The sequence below is a fragment of the Mustelus asterias genome, chromosome 30, assembly GCF_964213995.1.
Source record: "Mustelus asterias chromosome 30, sMusAst1.hap1.1, whole genome shotgun sequence".
Taxonomy (NCBI): domain Eukaryota; kingdom Metazoa; phylum Chordata; class Chondrichthyes; order Carcharhiniformes; family Triakidae; genus Mustelus; species Mustelus asterias.
This window is the reverse complement of record NC_135830.1, coordinates 8835981-8859771: the sequence shown is the minus strand read 5'-3', so window position 1 is coordinate 8859771 and position 23791 is coordinate 8835981. Positions and strand designations below refer to the sequence as shown.

General features: G+C 41.0%; 1 protein-coding gene, 1 pseudogene and 1 gene segment (V, D, J or C); all 3 read left to right on the top strand.

Moving 5' to 3' along the window:
- The window catches only part of LOC144480999 (uncharacterized), a 262003-nt gene that overhangs the window by 182953 nt on the left and 55259 nt on the right, over positions 1 to 23791 (top strand). The gene's annotated exons all lie outside the window — the stretch shown is intronic.
- LOC144480733 (Ig heavy chain V region pseudogene) lies at positions 6801 to 17209 on the top strand (annotated as a pseudogene).
- The window catches only part of LOC144480997 (Ig heavy chain C region, membrane-bound form-like), a 20476-nt gene continuing 13324 nt past the window's right edge, over positions 16640 to 23791 (top strand). The window contains 3 exon segments of the C gene segment in view: positions 16640 to 16754; positions 16887 to 17180; positions 18398 to 18466. Coding sequence covers positions 18424 to 18466 — 43 coding nt within the window.

Genomic DNA, 23791 nt, shown 5'->3' with positions numbered 1-23791 from the left:
GAGGTTGGCTTGCAGCCAAGTGTTCAGTACTGAGGAAACAGGTTTTTGATTTACTGAACAAACACCCTCAGATGCTTCCTGTCAATATTTTTGGGTATTTGGCAGCAGCCTGGACAGTTGCCAAATACTGCGTAGGACAGATTAACGTGAATCTGTAAGGATAACATGGGACTTCGTCAGTTATACAATAAATGTTTTATTCCCAAAAGGAAGGCACATTTTAAATGGTTTTTCTTCTAAGCAAATATTTTAAATGAATGCACTTTTCATTCTGTGATTAAAAAGTATCGGAAACTAGCCAATTGACTTGATGCTATTTCATTTGTATAGCTTCCAAAGAAATGTCCTTCCAACAATTAAAGCCTCTTTATGAACAACTTCATGAAGTGCAGGAAAAATATGTTGATGTCCCCAATCCCTCAGTCCAATGAGGTCAGTGTAAAGGCACAAAAATGAAAATAATTAAAAGTAAAAGAAAATCATATATCTACCTTGAACAGCGGGGATTTCTGGAAAATTCTCAATGTTCTGCTCCTCATTAAAAACTTATACCTGATGTACAACGTGTTCTGTTGTCCAGCATAATCTGGTTTCGATTATTTAACAGTCCCTCTCATAACTGCCAATGAGTGACGAAATGACCAGTTCATAACCTGGTTCAGTGAAAGATAAAATATTTATTCTTGTGATATTGTGCATTATGCCGCAAAGTCCTGATGTCCTGTGTTCCCAATACCAGCTGCTCGCCAATAAAATGAACTGTCATGATTTGGATGCTGAAGGAGAACTTTCCTGATTGCCGTGTCCGTTCTAATTCATTAGCTTCTTTGTCAAAAGTCAATGTCAATTTCTGTTTCTCTGTCAACTCAATGCTTAATTGTAAGTCAAGAAGTTTCCTTTCACCGTTAATTTTCACAGGGTTAAGGAGCTGTTGGGGAAATATAAGGTGTAACATTGTATCAGATAAGGAGTTTATTTTGTTAATTTATTCGTGGGCGGCACGGTGGCATAGTGGTTACCATTGCTGCTTCACAGCATCAGGGACCGTGGTTCAATTCCCGGAATGGGTCACTGTCTGTGTGTAGTCTGCACATTCTCCAATTGTCTGCCTGTTTACTCCCATTGTCCAAAGATATGCCAATTAGGTTGTTTGGCGATGATGAATTGTCCCATAGAATCAAGTGAATTAGCAGGGATGGGAATAGGGCCTGGGTGGGAGCGTTGTCGGTGTGGGCTCGATATGCTCCTAATGCACTGCAGGGATTCTATGGATATGGGTGCCGCTGGCTGATCAATATTTATTGCCCACTCATTGTCGAGGGCAGTTGAGAGCTAAACACATTGCTGTGGCTCTGCAATCACATGTCAGCCAGACGAGGTAAGGACGGCATATTTCCTGCTTGAAAGGACATTAATGAACCCGATAGGTTTTTACACAATCGACAATTATGTCATGGTCATAAGTAGATTCTTAATTCCAGACGTTTTTAATGAATTTAAATTCCACCATCTGCCATGGCGAGATTCGAAGCCGGGTCCTGAGAACATTAGTTGAGTTTGTGGATTAATTGTCTAGCGATAATAACGCGAGGCCACTGCTTCCCTACTTCTTATATCCAGTCCCAAATTACAATGATAGCTATCCACACCTGAAACACAATCATCCCAGCATTAAGTTACATAAATCGATAATAATTCTTCGAATGAATTATATTTCGCTGTAAAGTGTTAGAGACACAGAATTATTGCAAATCAGACTGACATCTTTACCCTGATAAGGTAATGTCATCTGTGTATGTCCATTCCCTTGTGAAGGGGTGACGAAATAAAGGCACTTAATTTACAATGAAATTGTTTATTTTTTCTAACAGATGCTCGAATGCAATTTCACTCTTGGACGAGCAGAGACATGACAATGGATTTCACTGTTCCTCCCTCGGTGTTAGTCTGTCTCTGGAATGTTCCATTGCCAGCAATCAATTCACCAGGAATAATCCTTGGTGCTTTTGATATATTTCATTTGATTTCATTTGACTTATTATTATCGCACATATTAGTGCACAGTGCAAATTATTGTTTCTTGCTCACGATACAGTCAGAGCATAACGTATATAGGGAAGGAAGGGAGAGAGTGAATAATGTAATTTTGCAGTCATAGCTGGGGTGTAGAGAAAGATGAACTTAATGCGACGTAGGTCCATTCAAACGTCCGATTGCAGCAGGAGAGAAATTCTTTTTGAGTCGGTTTATACGCGTCCTCAGACTTTTGTATCTTGTTCCCGATGGAAAAAGGTGAGCGAGTATGTCCGGAGTGCGTGGCGTTTTATTTTCATAGGATTTTAGATATTTTTACAAGTGTCGAATCGGAGGTTGTGTTGAGTCAGCGAGAGGCAGAAACTGGGCGTCCCTGAAACTCTTTGAGACTGACCTGCAAAGCCAACGCGTTCAATGTTGGCAGTAACTGAATGGTCTGGGTCCGACAGGTCCCTGAACAGTGTTTACAGTGTCTTCTTCAGTACGATAGTCTTGGGTCAGCCTGCAATTCCTCCGCCCCAGGATTCAGAATCAATTTACTCCACCCGATGACACTTCAAACAAAGTAAAGAGAAAATGCTGGAAAATCTCAGCAAGTCCGGCAGCACCTGTAAGGAGAGAGAAGAGCTTACTTTTCGATTAAAGATGACCCTTTGTCAAAACTTTGTCAAAAGGTCATCTGGATTCGATATGTCAGCTATTTTCTCTCCTCACAGATATTGCCAGGCCTGCTGAGATTTTCCAACATTTTCTCTTTTGGTTTCAATTCCAGAATCCGCAGTAATTTGCTTTTATACTTCAAACGAAATCGTCTCTTTGGAAATAACTGAAAACCGAAGATTCCTATCTTTACCCTGTCTGTTCTGCATAGACTCCAATTCAACTATGATGAAAATGACTCTTAGCCACTACTGAAATTGCCGGGCAGGCCATCCAGTTGTGTCAAAGCTGCTTTGGAAAAACAAATAATAAAATCATCCAGAGGGCAGGTTTCAACAAGCTGGTTCACAACTGCCTTCTCAGCAGGGACAACTAAATGTTGGCTTTGTCAGTGATGCTCACATCCAGAGGATCAATAACAACAGTGTAAAGTGCTGCCGATTCTGGAAATCTAAAACTAAAGTAACACAAATGCTACTCAGCAGGTCAGTGTGCATCAGCAGATAGAGAACCAGATTCACATTTAAAATCGATGCCAGGATGCAAAATCTCATTGATATAATTCTAAAGAGCAAGGCTGTTCTCCCCAATATCCTACCTTAATACTGATTCTTCAAACAAAATCACAAATTTACTGGAATTTATCACATCTCGGTTTGTGGGAGTTTGTTGTACGTACATTACCTGTTGTATTTGCAACATGATAGCAGTGACTAAATTCAGCAAAGGTACATCAGTGAGTTTTAAGAACTTTGGGACTACATGAGGTCGGGTAAAGGGTTCTATAAATGTAAGCTCTACCAAAATGAAAGTTGTAATACGTTGGAAGTGCTGAGAGACTAATGCGAATATATTCATTCCTCTGCTGATCATAGCAGCATAGAATCATAGAATCCAGTGCAGGCCATTCGGTCCATCAAGTCTGCAGCTGCTCTCCAGCAGAGCATCCTATCCAGGCCCAGCCTTCACCCTATCCCGACAACCTCACATATTCAGAGGCTAATGTCTCTAACCTACACATCGTTGCACACTAAGGGGCAATTTAGAATCGCCAATCCACCTTGGGCCTGGGAATGATGCCCTGCTGGACAGCTGGTTCAGACTTGATGAAGCGATGGTCTCCTTCTGCACTGTAGGGATTCTGTGATTCTACGTTGCTCATCCTTGGACACAAAGGAGCAATTTATCGTACCAATCCACCTAACCCGTACATCCTTGGACTGTGGAAGGAAACCGGAGCACCGGAGGAAACTCACATGGACATGGTAGAATGTGAAAAACCACACACAGTCACCCAAGGTTGGAATCGAACCCGCTTCCCTGTCACTGTGAGGCAGCAATGCTACTTGTATCACTTAGTAATAACCACACTGGATTTTTTATTCTTCCCTCGTGTGAGTCTGATCACTAATTATGACAGGAATATTTCACACATCAGTTCTCTTTGTTTTAACTTGTCGAGTTGAAGCAATTTAGATCATCAATCAAATTAACATTCAATGGAATACCAGCCTGTTCACAGATACTTTATTTATTGTGACATCAGAACTTTCAGAACAAATTCTTAAATAGAATGTATTTATTCATTTAATTAAATAGCATCTGGTGTAATGTATGTTAAAAAGATTTCTATTCTTTTTGAACCAACTGTTAATATTCTTAAAATAACCGCTATTTTGAGTTGAAACGAATGAATAAGTGACGGTTTATCTGTTTTTGCTGCCATTAACATTTCATTGGAAACAGTGAGGTGCTTATGTAAATAAACACAGAAATAGAAATCCCAGATTAGATTGTTGACTGACGAAAACACAACAAATATTTCCCCACCAACACAGCACAGAAATAGAGACAAACATGCAAATCGATCAACGGATTCCAGAAATGATTGTTTTTATACATTAGTTATTCATCAATTATATGAAGAAAAAAAACATGACAATATCTATGTTCAGAATTAGCAAAGAATCCCTTTGATCCCGAAATGTGATAACACGGCAAATGTGTTCGTGGAAATTCCCTGTGTTTCATCTCTCTCTCTCTGTCTTTCTCCTTCTGGTTCTGTGTCTTGTCTCTTCACGATAGTTCATCGTCTTCCCTCCACAATCTGAATTCAATGTTGCCCAATGTATTCTCTCAGCCGGAGTTGTAAGGAATGCAACACAATGAATTGGAATCCATGAGGGAGATTTACTCTAAAAGATCTCTTGAGCATCTATGATTTTGGGATATTTTATACATTTTCCTCTGTATCTAACCTGTATTGTACCTCGTAACAAGGATTCGATGTGGCAGTACCAAAGAAATTTTCCCTGTATTTATCCCTGCCCTTGGACTGTTTGACTGGACAGTGTAGAGGAATATTTAACCTACATCTAAACTCACGTACCTGCCCTTTGAATGTTTGATATTACTTGTAAAGGGAGATTTAATCCGTATCTAATCTCTGCTGTACCTGACCTGGGTGTATTTTATGGGACTGTGTCGCGGGATCTTCCCCCTCTACCGAACACCAATTCAAACTTGCCTCCCGATTCTCTGAAGGAAAAATGCAGAAGTGGTTTTACCGAGAAGAGATTCCCTGGTCTGTATGCCTTCATTGTGTTTGAGCAGACTTTGTTGACGGAGTTTCACTCTGTTTCTAGACAGTCTCGCTTTTCCAGGAATGTTTTATTTTGATAGTGAGAGGGAGGTTCACTTTGTATCTAAATCATGCTATTCCTGACTTGGGAGTGTTAAATTTGGCAATGCATGGGGGAACTTTACAGCTAACCCCATGTTACTCCTGTCCTGTGAATTTTTGATGGGGCAGTTGGCCGTCTCTCCAAATTTCATGGAGATTGAACCAGTCTCTTTATTAGACAGTAAATTTACCCTGTGTCAGCTTCTATTACATAAGGTCATGCCTCGGTTTATGTTGCACGAGACGCTATCTCTACACATATTAAACGAGATGCTTTCTCTGACTATACTAAATTAGACCTTGTCCCTGTTTATATTATGCATCAACATGTTTCAGTTTATATCAAACTAGCCGCTGTATCGGTTTGTATTAATTTAGACCTGTCTGCTTGTATTTAACTAGATGGAGTCTTATTTCTGCACTTGACCCTATCCACGTTTATATTGCATTGGACATGGTCTCAGTTTTTACTGCACTGGACAATGCCAGTAATGAGGAAAGTGTTTAAGGGGACACAATTCTCTGCATCCTCTTAAATAAGGAAAAGAAGCAGTGTTATCTGAAATCTACTTCTGCTGACTGCATTGAAAATGGTTACTGAGACCTGTATAGCATGCACTGTCAACACAGAACAAAGAACAAGAAAAGTTACTGCAGAGGAACAGGCCCTTCGGCACTGGAAGCCCGCACCGACCAAATACTGTCGATCCAATGCTGCCTGTTTCAGAATCCTGCCAGAGACCACTGTTTTTCATCCAACATAATATCTCTTCTTCTCGTAGAACCGCGGAGAAATGCAGACATCATTCAAATAGAGGCAAAGTTAAGTGCAGGCATAACACTAACACAGTCTAGTGAAATATGTACAGGGTCAGGATCAAATATTACTTACCCAGAGAGTATGGCTAGTGCAATATAAACTGATTTCTAGTCTAGCAGTGTATTAACAGAGACAGACTCTAATTTAACATAAACTGGGTCCTGATCCAGCAAAATAGAAATGGGTTTCTTTCCGAGTGCCATGTGGGGATGGTCAAAGGCCAAATGCTGATCTTTTCAGTGACACCCACATCCCATGAAACAAACATTACAAATATATATGACAACGTCGAGGAAAATAAAACTGAGACAGTGTCTAGTGCAGTTTTACTGGACATAGGAGCTTATACATATAAACTGAGACAGAGCCCAGTAATTAATGATACAGGACCTAAATTTCTTTAGACTGAGACGGAGTCAAGTGCATTAGTAATAATTACTAATAGATACAGGACAGTGACAGATGTAAACTGAGACAGAGTCCAGTGTATTAGTAATGATTACTAATACAGCACCTAGACTGATGTAAACTGAGACAGAGCCCAGTTTATTTGTAACAATTACTGGTACAGGGCCTAGACTGATATACACTGAGATACGGACAATGCCGCAAATAGGAGGTATTGCAAAATGCAATTATAGCTGAGACGTGACATAGTCTTAAATAAATAAATACATGGACTGGTGCAGCATTAACGTAAACAGGATCTAATTTATCAAAATCTAATGAACTATTCGCATAATGACTGTGACAGAACCATGTGTCATGCATGAAACAGTTGCTCCAGTTTAGTATGCAGTGGCAAATGTTCTGAGGCAGCAAGAATCGAGACACGGCCTCTTGTCAGATCAGCAGAAGCATGGCTCAGTACCGCCATAACTTAGAAATTATAATATAAGCAGGGCCTGTGTCTCATATACGAACACCTGATATTGAGCCAAGTGCAGGAAATAGCTTAGACATGACCTCCTGGAATATGATCCAGGCACAGCCTACTGTAATACAGACAGAGGCAGAAGCTAGCTGAATATAGGCAGAGATATGGTATGTTTAAAATTGTTGTGATTTTGATGTCACTGGGAAAGTCAGCTTTTGTTGCCAAACCATGAATTCCTTTGAGAATGTGGTGGCAAGCTTTGGGAAGCTGGTGGGTGGGGTGTTCTTCGAGCCAGCTACTTTGTCTAGAATGACATTGAGCTTTTGAGTGGCACACGTCAGGCAAGTAGAGAATATTCAATCATCTGTGTCGGCACAGACTTGGTGGGCCGAAGGGCCTGTTCCTGTGCTTGACTGTTCTGTGATATTTTTTCATACTCCAGCCTTTTGCCTTGTAGATGATGGATAGGAGTTGGGAATTCAGGGGGTGCGTTGTTCACTGCAGAACTCCGAGCGTCTGACCTGCTCCTGTGGCCACATGATTTAAACGTCTGTCTCCGTTCAGATTTTCACGAATTATAATTCATAGGATGTTGATAGTGGGCGAATTCAGCGATGGGTCATGCCATTTAATGTCATGGGGGGTGGTTTGGAATCTCCCTCATTGGAGACTGTCATTGCTTACCACTTGTTGTGCATTAATGTTCCTTGTCATTCATTAGCCAAACACTAAATGTTTTCGAAGTCTTACTGCACATTGACACAGACTGTTTCAGTATCTGAGGAGCCGCGACTGGTGCTGAACTATGTGCAAGCATCAGTGAAAATCCCACTTCTGAACTTTGATGAAGGCTGAAGCTTGGGGCTCGGTCACTAACCTGAAGAATTCCTGCAGCAATGCGTGTGACTGGCAAGATTGGCCATCAACAATCATCTTCCTTTGTGCTCAGTATGACTCAGGCAGTGGACTCTGTTCCCCCTGATTCCCATTGACTGCAGTTTTGCTCGGGCTCCTTGATGCCACAAACGGTCAGACGCTGCGTCCATGTCAAGGGCAGGCACTCTCTATTCACCTTTTTAATTTATTTTTTAAAATCCATATTTGGACTCTTTCCAAATCATTTCTGGAATCGAGTGCTCCTTGCGGGACCCACATTGAGCATCTTGGTGTGTGTGTGTGTTGTGTGAAATACACCGTGTTTGATACAAATTAATTCCACAATGATCACGTGCATCCTTCCATTTACACTACATGATGGACACACAATAAACACATCCAATTCAGATTGGCTTCCTTTACATATGTCACCTTTTCTGATGATTGAGGAGGCCAATTTTTGAAAAGTTAGTTCGGCCACAAGTGCTGCCCATTAAGCTACCATTCGTCATTGTGTGTTATTGTTTTTGTATCATGAATGGATATTAGGAGCTTTGGTGTAGAACCAGTTATCACCAAAATCCTGTATTCCTTGCCCTGCTGACGGTGGTGAATGTCTTAGCGAGATTGACCGAAGTACGTTAAGGATATGGACATATATGGAACATGGAGAAGTTGTTGGCTGGAGTAAATCTTCCAATACAATCACTAAACTGCACATCAGATATACCCGGTCTGCAAGCAGATGATGTATTTCAAGTGTGACCTCAGCAAAGATCTTTCCCGTGATGTTATGACTGAGATATGCCTGTAGTTGTAACAGTCTCTTCCATCGGTTTAGTTTGCAAAAATGTGTGATAAATTTGAATCATGCATGTCTCATGGAATTGTGGGTGCCATGGTGGCACAGTGGTTAGGTCTGTTGCCTCACAGTGCCAGGGCCACTGGTTTGGTTCCCGGCGTGGGTCAGTGTCTGTGCGGAGTCTGTACATTCTCCCCGTTTATGCGTGGATTTCTTCTGGGTGGTCCAGTTTCCTGCACAGTCCGAAAAGGAATGCTGGTAATGTGTGCTGGCCAGGCTAAATTCTCCCTCAGTGTACCCGAACAGACGCTACAGTGTGGCGACTCGGGGATTTTCACAGTGACTCCAAAGCACTGTTAATGTAAGCCTACTTGTGACATTAATAAATGACCCACAAACCTTAAATCTTCCAGCAAATAAGGAGAATGTCATAAATGTTCAGAAAGATAGTAATTATTTTCACTCATGACCGTCCATTCACAATTTAATAAATGCATTCACCAATTCTCATTCATTCACAAAGGTTAGTCTATTTAAAATTACTTTATGGAAGGTGGGTAACTGTCTAAGCTATAATTTATTTCACATTGCGAAGTGCATTCGGTAAGCTGGTAGTTAGCCGCCACCTTGAACCGTTGCACAACCTGCAGTGTAGGTACACCCACAGTGCTGTTAGGAAGGGTTCTCCTGGACTCCGACCCAGCGACGTTAAAGGAGCGGTAATATATGTCCAAGTCAGGTTTATGAGCGTCTGGAGGGAAATATCCAGGCGGGGTAGTTCCAATTCACCAATTAATATCAATTAATACAGATAAACAATTATTTCGCCAATTATATTCAGCATTTTAATAAATGAAAAACATTGCGGATTCTGGAAACTGAAACAAAAATAATAAATTCTGAAAATCTCAACAGGTCTGACAGCATCTGTGGTGAGAGAATAGAGTCAAAGTTTCGAATCAGGATGACCCTTTTTTTATTTGGAGAAAATTGAAGAGGGCGATGACATTGGGAACTGATGAGGGTGGAAAGGGATTAGGAAGTTTCTTTAGGATATAGTTAGTGATTGAGACGTTGATTTGGTCAGTTAGCATGGATAAGTTGATTATGATATTTGGGATCGGTATGTAAGTTCATGCAACTTGTGTGTGGCTCGAAATAGTGCATATAATTAAACAGTGCCTCTTTGAACTATTCACATCTCACAAGAAAGTTATGCAGCTTGTCTGACGCCTTGTTGGATACAATGATAATCTCTCCAACGCATTAGGAATACTCTGCTGAACCGTCATCCAGACTCGAAACGTTGGGTCTATTCTGTCTCCACAGATGCTGTCAGATCTGCTGAGATTTTCCAGCATTTTCTGTTTGTTTTCAGTATTTCATTTTGTACAACTTTGCTTTGAATAATTTATTGATATTAACATTTCTTGCTAATGCAGTTTTGCTAATGCAGTTCGGGGGGGTTTAAACTAGTATGGCAGGGGGGTGGGGATCAAACTATTAGGTCTATAAGTGTGGTGGCTGGGGACGAGCTTGGGGCTGGGACAAGGCTGGCAAAGAAGAAGAGCACTCTGGGGGAGGACGACCTCACTGAGCCTGGGGGTCTGGAGTGCTTATACTTCAATGCAAGGAGCGTAGCAGGTAAAACAGACGAACTTGGGGCCTTAATGCGCACGAGGAATTTGGATGTGGTTGCGGTGACGGAGACTTGGTTGAAAGAGGGACAGGACTGGCAGCTGAATATTCCAGGGTACAAGTGTTTTAGGCGAGACAGAGGAGGGGCCAAAAGAGGTGGGGGAGTAGCGGTATTGGTTGGAGAGCATATTACAGCGGTGCAGAGGGAGGACAATTCGGAGGAGTCGTGTAGCGAGTCACTCTGGGTGGAGCTTAGAAACAGGAAAGGCGCAGTCACTATGTTGGGGGTGTACTACAGGCCCCCCAACAGCCCAAGGGAAGTGGAAGAATGGATATGTCAGGAGATACTGGATAGGTGCAGGAAATATAGGGTTGTTGTAGTGGGAGACTTCAATTTCCCTGGTATAGACTGGAAATCGCTGAGGGCAGGGACTCTGGATGGGGAGGCATTTGTAAAATGTGTACAGGAGGGTTCGTTGGAACAATATGTGGACAGCCCAACTAGAGAGGGGGCTATACTGGACCTGGTGCTGGGGAATGAGCCCGGTCAGGTCTTCAAAGTTTTGGTCGGGGAACATGTGGCAAATAGTGACCACAATTCTGTTAGCTTTAGGATAGTGATGGAAAAGGATGAGTGGTGTCCCAAGGGTAAGGTGTTGGATTGGGGGAAGGCTAAATTATTGGGATCAGGCAGAAATTGGCAGCTCTTGATTGGGAGAGGCTGTTTGAGGGTAAATCCACATCTGGTATGTGGCAGTCTTTTAAGGAACGGTTGTTAGGGCTACAGGACAAGCATGTGCCTGTAAAAAAGAAGGATAGGAAGGGTAGGATTAGAGAACCGTGGATAACCAGGGAAATTGAGGGACTGGTCAAAAGGAAAAGAGAGGCGTATGTTAGGTCCAAGCAGCTAAAAACGGAGGGAGCTCTGGAGGAGTATAATGAAAGTAGGAAAATACTCAAACGGGGAATTAGAAGAGCAAAAAGGGGTCACGAAATGTTCTTGGCAGACAGGATTAAGGAGAATCCCAAGGCATTTTATTCATACGTTAGGAACAAAAGGGTTGTAAGGGAAAAAATCGGACCTCTCAGGGACAAAAGTGGGGACTTATGCTTGGAGCCCAAAGAGGTAGGGGAGATCCTAAATGAATACTTTGCGTCGGTATTCACTAAGGAGAGGGATGTGTTGACTGGGAGTGTCTCGGAGGGGAGTGTTGAACCGTTGGAGAAAATCTCCATTACAAAGGAGGAAGTGTTAGGTTTGTTAGAGAATATAAAGACTGACAAATCCCCAGGGCCTGATGGAATCTATCCAAGGCTGCTCAGGGAGACGAGAGGTGAAATCGTTGGGCCTCTGACGCAAATCTTTGTCTCGTCACTGGACGCAGGTGAGGTCCCAGAGGATTGGAGGATAGCCAATGTGGTCCCGTTATTTAAGAAGGGTAGGAAGGATAACCCGGGTAATTATAGGCCGGTGAGCTTGACGTCCGTGGTGGGGAAGTTGTTGGAGAAGATTCTTAAAGATAGGATGTATGCGCATATAGAAAGGAATAAACTCATTAACGATAGTCAACATGGTTTTGTGAGAGGGAGGTCATGCCTCACGAACCTGGTGGTGTTTTTTGAAGAAGTGACCAAAATGGTTGACGAAGGAAGGGCCGTGGATGTTGTCTATATGGACTTTAGTAAAGCATTTGACAAAGTCCCTCATGGTAGGCTAGTGAAAAAGGTTGGATCCCATGGGATAAAGGGGGAGGTGGCTAGATGGGTGGAGAACTGGCTTGGTCATAGAAGACAGAGGGTGGTAGTGGAAGGGTCTTTTTCCGGCTGGAGGCCTGTGACTAGTGGTGTACCGCAGGGCTCTGTATTGGGACCTCTGCTGTTTGTGATTTATATAAATGATCTGGAAGAAGGAGTAACTGGGGTGATCAGTAAGTTTGCGGACGACACAAAACTGGCAGGACTTGCAGATAGTGAGGAACATTGTCAGAGGCTACAGAAGGATATAGATAGGCTGGAAATTTGGGCAAGGAAATGGCAGATGGAGTTCAATCCTGATGAATGCGAAGTGATGCATTTTGGTGGGAATAATGTAGGGAGGAGCTACACGATAAATGGAAGAACCATAAAGGGTGTAGAGACGCAGAGGGACCTGGGTGTGCAAGTCCACAGATCTTTGAAGGTGACGTCACAGGTGGAGAAGGTGGTGAAGAAGGCATATGGCATGCTTGCCTTTATAGGACGGGGCATAGAGTATAAAAGTTGGGGTCTGATGTTGCAGATGTATAGAACGTTGGTTCGGCCGCATTTGGAATACTGCGTCCAGTTCTGGTCGCCACACTACCAGAAGGACGTGGAGGCTTTGGAGAGAGTACAGAGGAGGTTTACCAGGATGTTGCCTGGTATGGAGGGGCTTGGTTATGAGGAGAGATTGGGGAAATTGGGGTTGTTCTCCTTGGAAAGACGGAGGATGAGGGGAGACTTAATAGAGGTGTATAAAATTATGAAAGGCATAGATAGGGTGAACGGTGGGAAGCTTTTCCCCGGGTCGGTGGTGACGTTCACGAGGGGTCATAGGTTCAAGGTGAAGGGGGGGAGGTTTAACACAGATATCAGAAGGACATATTTCACACAGAGGGTCGTGGGGGCCTGGAATGTGTTGCCGGGCAAGGTGGTGGAGGCGGACACACTGGGAACGTTTAAGACTTATCTAGACAGCTATATGAACGGAGTGGGAATGGAGGGATACAAAAGAGTGGTCTAGTTTGGACCAGGGAGCGGCGCGGGCTAATTGTTCCTGGTTTCTCGTTTCAAGGCTTCATTCTACGATCATCTTGCTGGTGCCAGTACAGAGTGAGACTGCGGATAGTTGGGAACCTGTCTCGGGGGCAGGGAATTCATATGGTGTTCGTGGAAGTGGAAATGACTAGGGTTGGGAAGCATTTTCCGATCGGGGCCATTGTGATCTCCTGGACTCGTTTCGATCGCCTCAGGGGGTCGGAGAGGAATTTCCCAGATTTTTTTTCCCCATATTGGCCCTGGGGTTTTTCACTCTGGGTTTTCGCCTCTCCCTGGAGATCACATGGTCTGGAATGGGGGGGTGGGGGTAAGTTAATAGGTTGTAATGAACAAAGCATCGTAGCTGTGAGGGACAGCTCGGTGGATAGGATATTGGTATGTAGATAGGCTGGAAAATTGGGCGGGGATCCTGGATTCAGGATTCAATCCTGGACCGGGGAGCGGCGCGGGCTTGGAGGGCCGAAGGGCCTGTTCCTGTGCTGTATTGTTCTTTGTTCTTTGTTCTTTGACACTGTATTGACCTTTTTGTCAACAAGGATAAAAATCTGTCCCAGAATGCAGTGGGAAATTGAACGAATTCAGACTGAGGATCATGAGTCGCTACCCAACAGTCTCTGCGCTTTAAACTCCTGATACATAACTGGTGTGATGATTTCCAAAGGAATGATATGAATTACACTACCTTGCACCTAATATGATTTTACTGAATTTTTAAATCCCGATTCATTATTACATTGTTTTGGGAAATAATGTAACACTTGTAGTTGTCCAGTGAGTTTCACAATATATCTGTTGCCACATTATTTATTTTACAGCTTGTTACCTTCACTAATTTGGGTGAGGGCATGGTGAGTGATTTGCTGCACATGTTTCAAATATTACAATCCTTCCTCCTCAGCCAAACCATGTTCCCTCTTTCGATCTTGGATATGAATATTCAGCATCAGCAGAGAAATGAACCATCCGTGCCGCAGGAAAATGCCCTCTTCTTTTCGTGAGGATCAGTTTGCTAACTCCCTCGAAAATCGGGTTTGATTTCACCCAGACCCTCTGGAAGCATTGAAGTTATTAGGCTGACAGAAATGGAATCAAGGAGCTGTTTCAATTTATGAACCAGTCAAGTACAAATATGGGAATGTGGAACAGCATCTTTCAGTACCATTTAACAATGCATCCACCAATCCGTTCACTGATTCCTCAATCAAAATATTCAGGCATCCAACTGATATTCATATCATTCATTCAACGGTCATTCATTCCTGCATCAACACAGTCATTCATTTATTGTTTGCGCAGATGGTGACGTAATATTAATTTAATTGGCCCAGTGATCCAGAGACCCAGGACAATGATGTGGGGACAGGGATTTAAATCGGAGCATTGCAGCTGGTGGAATTTGAATTCAATTAATAAATATGGAACAGATACTAATGGCGACCATCGGACCCTCTCTGATTCCCCAATGAGTGAAATCTGCCATCGCTACCTGGTCTCACAAGGATGTGACTCCAGATGGACAGCAAAATAGCTGACTCCTGAATATCTTCAGAAGTGGCCGAGAAAACCAGTCAGTTCAAGGGAATTTGGGACAGACAAAAAGTGCCGTCTTTGCATCCAAACATCCCATGGAAAGATAAAGGGAAAGAAAATACAAACATACATGTTCATGTATCGTCTCTCTGAGACATTTCTCAGTTTGCCTGTAATTCTTTCTATCCATCTAACACCATATCCTGATGTGTTGGAAAAATCATCATTGTTGCTAACAGGGTGCCAGAGAAGCTGCATGAAATTCCTTTCATTAGAGATGGGCAAAATTCATCCAGATTTACAACTTTAAAAAAGTAAAGTGCCTGCAGTACTGTTGCTGGGTAGATTTATTTATAAATAGGCCTGATTGACAACGTGAAGGGTTTTAAGTTGGCTTGCAGCCAAGCGGTCAGTACTGAGGAAACAGATCTTTGTTCTGCTGCACAACACCCCCAGATGCTTCCTGTCAATAACTTTGAGCATTTGACAGCAGTTTGGATTGCTGCCAAATACTGTGCGGGACAGATTAGCGTGAACCTAAACGGACAAAATGGGATTCAGCCATTTAAACAATAAATGTTTCATTCCCACAAGAATGACACATTTTAAATCGTAATCATTCTAATCAAATATTTTCATTCAATGGCCTCTTCATTATGTGAGTAAATAGTATCGCAAAACAATAAAGTGACCAGATGCTTTTTCATTTGTATAACTTCCAAGTAAATGTCATTCCACTAATTAAAGTCTGTTTATTAACCACTTCATGAAATGCGAGAGAGAGATGTTGATGGTCCCAATTCCCCAGTCAATTGAATTCAGTGCAATGGCATAAAATGCATCGAAATCATATTAAGGGAACATCATAAAACTGACATGAACAGCGGGAATTCCTGGAATATTCTGAACGTTCTGTATCGCATTTAAACAGCAGCGTCTCTTGTACCTGATTAACACCCTATTCTATTGTACAGTATAATCTGATTCCTGTTATTGAAGAGTTCCAATCATAGCTGCCAATAAGTGGAGAAATGATCAGTTCATAACCTGATTCAATGGAAGATAAAACATTTATTCTTGTGATATTGTGCAATGTGCCGCAAAGCCCTGATATCTTGTGTTCGCAATACCAGCGAATGTTAGAGCCGGTGGCCGATAGAGTGACCTGCAATGATCTGGATGCTGAAGGAGAACTTTATTGATCTCCGTGTCCGTTCCATTCATTAACTTCTCTGTCAAAAGTCGAGGTTAATTTTATGTTTCTCTGTCAACTCACTATTTAATTATCAGGAGGGCGGGATTCTTATTATTTTCAAAGGGCTGTCTTCGAGATTGGGGTCGTTTGACAAATATAAGGAGAAACATTGTATTGTGTGAGAGTTTCTTCTCATCTCCAAACCCAAACTGTACAGTGATAGGCATCCACACTGTAAATGCAATCACTTTGTTCATACCCCCTCATTTAGTTACAGAAATCGGTAAAACTTCTTCTGATAAATGATGCTTTATTATTGTGATGTGACAGAGACCCGGAATTGTTGCAACACAGACTGACGGTCTCTTTATTTTCCACAAATGTTATTTCATCATTTTCAGATTTGTGTTCTTCTTGGGGGCGTGGTAATAAAATCACCATATTTACAATGGAATTAGTTATTTTAAATAAAGAAATGATGAACTGCAATATCACCATCAGAAATAATGGAGACAATACAATGGACATATTCAGCCAAACAAATATCCCGATACAGATAAAATGTCCATTTTAATATTAACCTATTGTAAATCTGGAAGTCCATTCTGTTGGGTGTGGAAGGTGGGACCTGGATCCAGTCGCCGCCTCCAGAAGGGAATCAACAGGCGGCGCCTGGAAAGCCGCCCCCTGCTGCCGGGTATTTAAATGACGCTCACCGGGACCGGAATCCAACAGTCCGGGAGCTGGTTTGTTCACTGAGTTCCTGACACAACCATTTCCCCCAATTTACCAGAAGGATGAGGTCGGCGATTACTCTCAGTTTGTTGCTGACTTTCTTATCCGGTGAGTAGTTATTTTTCATTGTCCAAGTCTCCCACAGTTACTGTCTCAGTTTTAGTCGATCTCTGTAATATTCCAGAGTCAAAAATCATTACACCAGGATTAATCCTCGGGTTTTTTGATCTATTTTTACAGGTGTCCAGACGCAGGTTTTGTTGACTCAGCCAGAGGCAGAGACCGGGCGTCCCGGAGGCTCCCTGACACTGACCTGTAAAACCAGCGGCTTCGCTCTTAGCAGCGCTTACATGTACTGGATCCGACAGGTTCCCGGGCAGGGGCTGGAGTGGCTGGTTTACTACTATAGTTCATCTGACAACAGCTACGCCCCAGCAATTAAGGATCGATTTACTGCGTCCAAAGACACTTCAAGCAACATCTTCTCTTTGGAAGTGACGAGGCTGAAGACCGAAGACACCGCCATCTATTACTGTGCAAGAGACCACAGCGAGAGGAACTAGGGATGGACCCGAACAAGAACTGCTCGAGAGGGAATTCAGCAACTTCCATCATAACCTGAAGGTCAGTGCTTGTTTTAAATATAACACTAACGACAGTGATCAGAACGAAAACACAAACCGCTTCTGACAAACCCAACTTAGTGAAAATTAAACATTAAACCAAGAAAACACACAGACATAACGGGCTGAGCTTTTCACTCTGTTTATATTTACTGTTAACAGTTTCAGCAATTACACACCTGGATATAATGCTCGTTTTAGTATTTCTGACACTTGGAGGAGATGTTTTTAGATTGTGTTTTGTAAACTGTTGCATGAAGTGTAAATTACATCACAAATAATGGTCTATTTGAAGTGAATATTGAGCGGCAGTACTGAACAGAAAGTAAGTGCAGTTTTTGTGCGAGTGTGTGTCACTGTGATACTACAGGGGGGTCACAGTGCTGAGCACAGCGACATCCTCATACAAAAACCTCATGGAAAGAGATTGTTCAAATTGGTAATCAGTACCACAGCAGGAGTTTCAAAGTAAACGAGGCTTCAGTGAAATAATGTGTGGAAGTAATGTTAGTTTGTGAAAAGGTATAAAAATCTTCCCATAAAATCTATATTTACCGATATGCTAAATCTACACAGAGAGTTTAAAAGCATTCCGATCCCCTTTATAAATACAATGACCAGGACAAGCTGAAATATCTCAGTCACTCGCTCGTGGATGAGGCAGAATCAGATTTTTGAGACAGCAGTGAAATTAAACAGTTAGCAGTCGGGCACAGTATTTGTCATGCTGTGTCTCACTGTGATAACTGGGGTGGCACAGCAGTTACTGTCGATACAAAAACCCCTCAGCACTAATTGACCGAGACTGGGGCAGTGCTCTGTTTTCCAATCCAGCATTATTTACAGTGCTGTATTATTTATGTCCCAGCACTACACAAATAGCGAGAATTAATATGGAAAATGTATGATAACTATTTGATTATCAGTTGGTGTTTTCAGTAACTTGATCATGTGATCCTCTATGAAATATAAAACATTAAGGTTATTTACGAAGAGCGAACGGTATCCACCAGTGCAATAATAATTTCATGAACATGCAGTGATTTGCTTTCCCTCTGGCTTGTGAATTTTTAAAATACTGATGGATTTCTGTCTATTTTGTGCAGAGATGGTTATTGTATGACCCAGCCTCGAGAATGTGACACTGTGACGCCATGGGCTACTGGGGACAAGGGACCATGGTGACGGTGACTGCAGGTAAGAACCATGCATTTATTTAGTCAGTGTTTTATTTGAGTTTTTGTTTTGTACTTTTTCTCGATTTTATTAATTCATTCGTTCAATGTAATGTGGTTTGGTGGATTCTGTGCTGAAAATCTTTACAATGTTTCATGTGATCCTGCTTAAAATGGGGGTTATAGAATTCTACTGTTAATTGACAAAAGGCGATACTGAGTGATTCAGTCTCTTGTTGTGATTTGGTGTTTATCTGCTGAGGACATTGTGTGGCTGGGTTACTTTAAATGCATTCCTTTTGTTAAACAGTTCGGCGTTTCTTCAATGTTTAATCTCGGTGACATCTAGTGGCTGCGAGTTGCACCATCTACTGCACAAGTGTTTGAAATCTAACCCAATATTAACAAAATGTGTTAAAGTTTCTACTTTAATGTTGCGAACATGTTCCGCTTAATCACAATCTGGTTTTGTTATCTCATTGTTGTGCTTATTTTAATCATTAGTTGCTTTGGTGATGGTCAGATTGGCTGGATTTTAAATTGAGATTTTCTGCCAATGTGAAATTTGATTCTGTTGCAACTGTTTGTAGAATTGAGCTGCTTCTGCATGAACCGGGGTTCAGTCCCTCAGTGCTGCGTGTTTCTGGTGAGGAGGTTGTCTGGCTGGGTGACTTTGAATAAGTAAAATTTGTGAAATGGTTCGGAGATTCTGCATTGTTTCCACTCGGTGACACTGAGCTGTTACACACTTTGTGATTGAATACAAACAGTCTGCGGGTTTTAAACTACTTGACGCGTGCCTGCAGACAGAAATCAGGCAGGCTTTATTGTATTTGTATTTTTTTAAATCGTAGCTGATAATTGCAGGTTAAACCAAACCATGGTTTATGCCACTCGTCCAAAACATAGTTTACCACAGCATTCACAATTTGGGATACATGCCATGTTTAACCTCGGTGGCATCTGACGGCTGCAGCTTTTACCCACCCAATATTTTAATATGTTTGAAATCTGTTTGAAATATGACCCAATATGAATAGAATGTGGTAAAATTTCAATTTTAATTTGTTGGACATATTCCACCTCCTCGCAATGCTATTGCTCTTATTCCAAATTTCTGTTTAGTTCAATCATTCATATATTTGGTGACGAGCTGGTTTGCCGGATTGAATATTGAGATTTCCTTGCAATCATATTTTTGATTTTGTTGAATGGATAATTGAGTTGCGTCCCCGTGAAACGGATTCATTCCCTCATTGATGTGTTTTGGTGTGTTTCTGTTGAGGAGGTTCTGTTGTTGGGTCACTAAGAATGTTTAAAATGTGTGAAATGTTTTGGTGTTTCTGCATTGTTTAACCTCGGTGGCAGTGAGCGGTTACACGTTTTCTGGTTAAATGCAAATAATCTATGAGTTTGAAAATCCTTGTAGGGAGAAAATAAGCAGGTTGTGAAATAAATAAAATAAAGGTATTACAGCATTTTAATAAATTTTAACTAACTTAGAAATTAAAATAAATCATGTCTTACAACGCTCAATCGGACACTAAGTAGTTGCTGCAAAAAGAAACTTCTCGTTAACAAGTTTGATAGTAAAATTAATATAAATCAAACTGTTATTAATCGGTAACATAACTACATATTCACAAAAGATTATTTTCCATTAATATCATTTCGCATTAATCGGCGTTAATAGTTCTGCTGTGCTTTGCATACAATTAACATGACCAGAAAGGTTTCTCGGCTGGAAATATTTTGTGATAATTCCAGAAACTATTTCCATGATAACATGCTGTTTCCACAGCAGCGCTCAGTTCAACAAGATACTTTGCATTAATTGTTATATCCCCGATGAAGTTCGCATTCACTTAAATCTGAGTTTTGGAGAATAATTGGCAATAAAACGCTATTTGGCAATTTTTGTGCCCGATTATTACATTGTTTCTGTGCAGGCGCAGCATTCCTTCCAAGTAATTTGTAGTTGGATGCAGAGGTAATTAATCACTAATCTCATCCCAAAATTTGTGAAATGGTTTGGTGTTTCTCAATTGTTTCTGTATTGTTTCAACTCGGTGATCCTGAGCGGTTACAGTTTTTCGAGCTAAATGAAAAAAACAAACTGCGTTTAAACATCCTTGTCAGGATAAAACAAACTGGTATCGGAAAAAATAAAACAAATATATATTTGAGCATTTTATTCATGTTAACTGATGCTTGCAGATTAAAGTAAATCATGAATTACAATTCTTACTGTGTCACTGTACCTCTGTTAGGGACATTACACCCTGGATCTGTTATATCTGATGTGCTCATTTTCAGAAAAAAAATATTTTTTTTGCCTAGTTTTCGAAATTTGAGATAGACAGGGAGAAATAGTTAAAAGTCGAAGGGAATTTTGAAATGAATATCAGTTTAATTTAAAAGAAGTTATTGATTTTTGTTGTAGTTTGAAAATTGATCAATTAGAATCCCGCAGTTTAAATAAATGTGACAGAGTGAACACAGTTTTCTGACAGGTGGAATTCGCTAACACTAAACAATTGTTCATATAATGGTGTTTGAATTGTCGTAAGGTGTCAACAGAAACTGGCTAGAGATTTGCAATTTAATACTTGAAATTCAAATAATTAATTTTTATAATATTATAATATTTTTATATTAGTAATATTTGCTCTGCATTTAATAATCACATCCTGTCTCCCATTACTGCTGAACATAGAATAGAATTATTGGATGAATAAATGACAGAATGGAAGAATTGATTCTATTTGAGCATTATGTTTAATTAGTATTAAATATTATACTGAAGAAAAAGTCTCGACTTATTTTGTGCATCATGTTTCAGTGTTGCAGAGGATTTGAATCAATTGTCCTCATTGTGTTTTTCATTGTTTAATTCAGAACTTCTTAATTTAAACAGTATGTTCAGTAATTAAATTATATGGATGGTCCAAATTATTAAATCTAGGAAGCAGCTTCATTGACCTCAAACTGCCAGGCCGTTACAGTATATACAAATTCAGAAACATGCATTCTTAACACGTTTGCAGGTTATAATAAGGCATTTGGAGTAAAAGTGGAAATGAAAAAACATGACAATGTTATTCGATTTAAGCAAATGAATTACAGATGTCTGAATTTTTCCATTCAGTAATTTGAAGTTTATTGTTTAAGATTTAATTGGAACCTAATTACTTCACAATGTTCGAGGCAGGGAAAGTTTTGAATGATTGAAAACTGATTTTATTAGGGAGTACAAATCAGCTAACAGGAAAAGTAACCGGCAATTAACAAAACAAAATATAATATTGGTGCTAATTAATTCAAAACAAAATACCTTGAATAATGCACGGGCGTGCAAAGTATCATCCGTTTCAGAGAATGTTTAATTGTATCGAAAATGAATTAAGAGACAAAACCTTTCTTTCATCAGCTATGCTTAGCTCGATAAGGTGTTTTATCTCGAATATTTTGTTGATTACATTTAATTAAGAAATTCGATCGAATCAGGTAATGATTTTCAATGTAAATGTTTCTTGGTTTATTTAATCCTTACTGTGTCACTGTATCTCTGTCGGGGACATTGAACTGTCCTGAATCTGTTATTTTTGATTCCTAATTTTCAGCGAAATTACATTTTTACATAGTTTTCGAGAAGTGAGACAGACAGAGAGACTTAATTTAAAATCGACAGGAGTTTTGAAATGAATATCAGTTTTATTTAAAAGAGGTTATTGATTTTCTGTTGCAAATTGATCATTGATCAATTAGAATCAAACAGTTTGAATTAAATTGACAGATTGATCATACCTACCTGCTGGGAAATCGATTGTTGCACCGTTTGTGTCTGTTCTGTTTCTGCGCGCGTGGTCACTGTGTTGGGACCAGGAATCTGCCTGACTGGTTGTAAAACTTCTGGTTCCTTCTGCTGTATTTCAGGGAGTGAAATTTGATTTATTTCTTCAATAAACTTGTATCTGTGAGAAATGTGACAGTTTGACTTGATGTTTGGCTCGGCGTCTCAGAAATGAGATCCCTAAAGCATATTGTGACCATCAGAGAGAGCAGAAACGTCAGATTGTAGAGGGAGATTTGGATGATTTTTAACCAGTGATGTACCGGCCTTGGGAATGTTCGATGAGCAAATGCAAAGTGAGATTTACTATATTGTGCTCCGTAGTAAAGCAGTCCATGACCTGTTTGGTATGACAGTTGAAGGGTCAAATTCATTTGCATCTTATTTTTAATCTTCTAAACCCATTTTAGAGTCATTTGCTCGGCCAGAAGTTTTAATCATCAATAATTGTTCCTTGAGAAAGTGTTGATATAAAGCATCCTTGAATAACTGCAATCCATATGCTGCAGGCATCCGCCGTGCTGTTAGGTGGAAGTTCCAGGATTTTGACCCAGAAGGAACTGAGGTATTGTTTCAAGTCAGGATGGTGTGTGTCTTGGAGGGGAGCTTGCAGGTGGTAGTCTTCATATGTGGCTGCTGCCCTTATCCTGTTAGGATATAAAGGCAACGGGTTTGGACAGTGTTTACTATGGAGCCTTGGTGAGTTGCTGCAGTGCATCTTGTATATAATACACACTGCTGTCACTGCTTGTTAGTGATGGAGAGAGCGAATAGTGTGAATGAGGGGGCGGATAATCTTGTGGGTGGCTTTGCCCTGGATTGTGTCATATTTCTTGAGTTTTTACAGGTTTCCCTCATTGAGTAGGGTGAATTATTCAATTGCGACTGATTGCGAAAGATTTAAATGTTTTTCCAACCCTTAGCCCGCGCTCCGTATTGTGCTCACTTGTCACTTCCACTTACTGTGTGAATGGGTGAGTATGTGTGGAGTGAGTGTGCTTTTCCAGACTGAATCAGCCAAATAGAGACTTATACACATCACACACTCTCACACACATAAATACTCTCATATTCTCTCACACATGCACACACACACACATACATACTCACACTTACTTTCTCTCTCATACGGTCTCTCTTACACACCCATACACATTCTCTCTCTCACGTTACACATACACTCTCTCAATACAAATACATACATCGTCTCGCTCTCTCCATCAATCTCTCACATCCCCATCCACAAAAGCGCTCACATCCCCACACACCCACCCATTTTCTCTTATACACAGACACACACTCTCACATCAGCACAGTCTCACACTCTCGCGCACGCACTCTCACATGGACTCTCTCCCACTCTCTGTCACACACGCTCAAGCTGTCTCACATTTCTCCACACGCTCTCTCACAATTCCTCTCGCACACGCATCTCTTTCTCTCTCACACACACACACACGCACATATTTCTATTTCTCTTGCGCACACTATCTC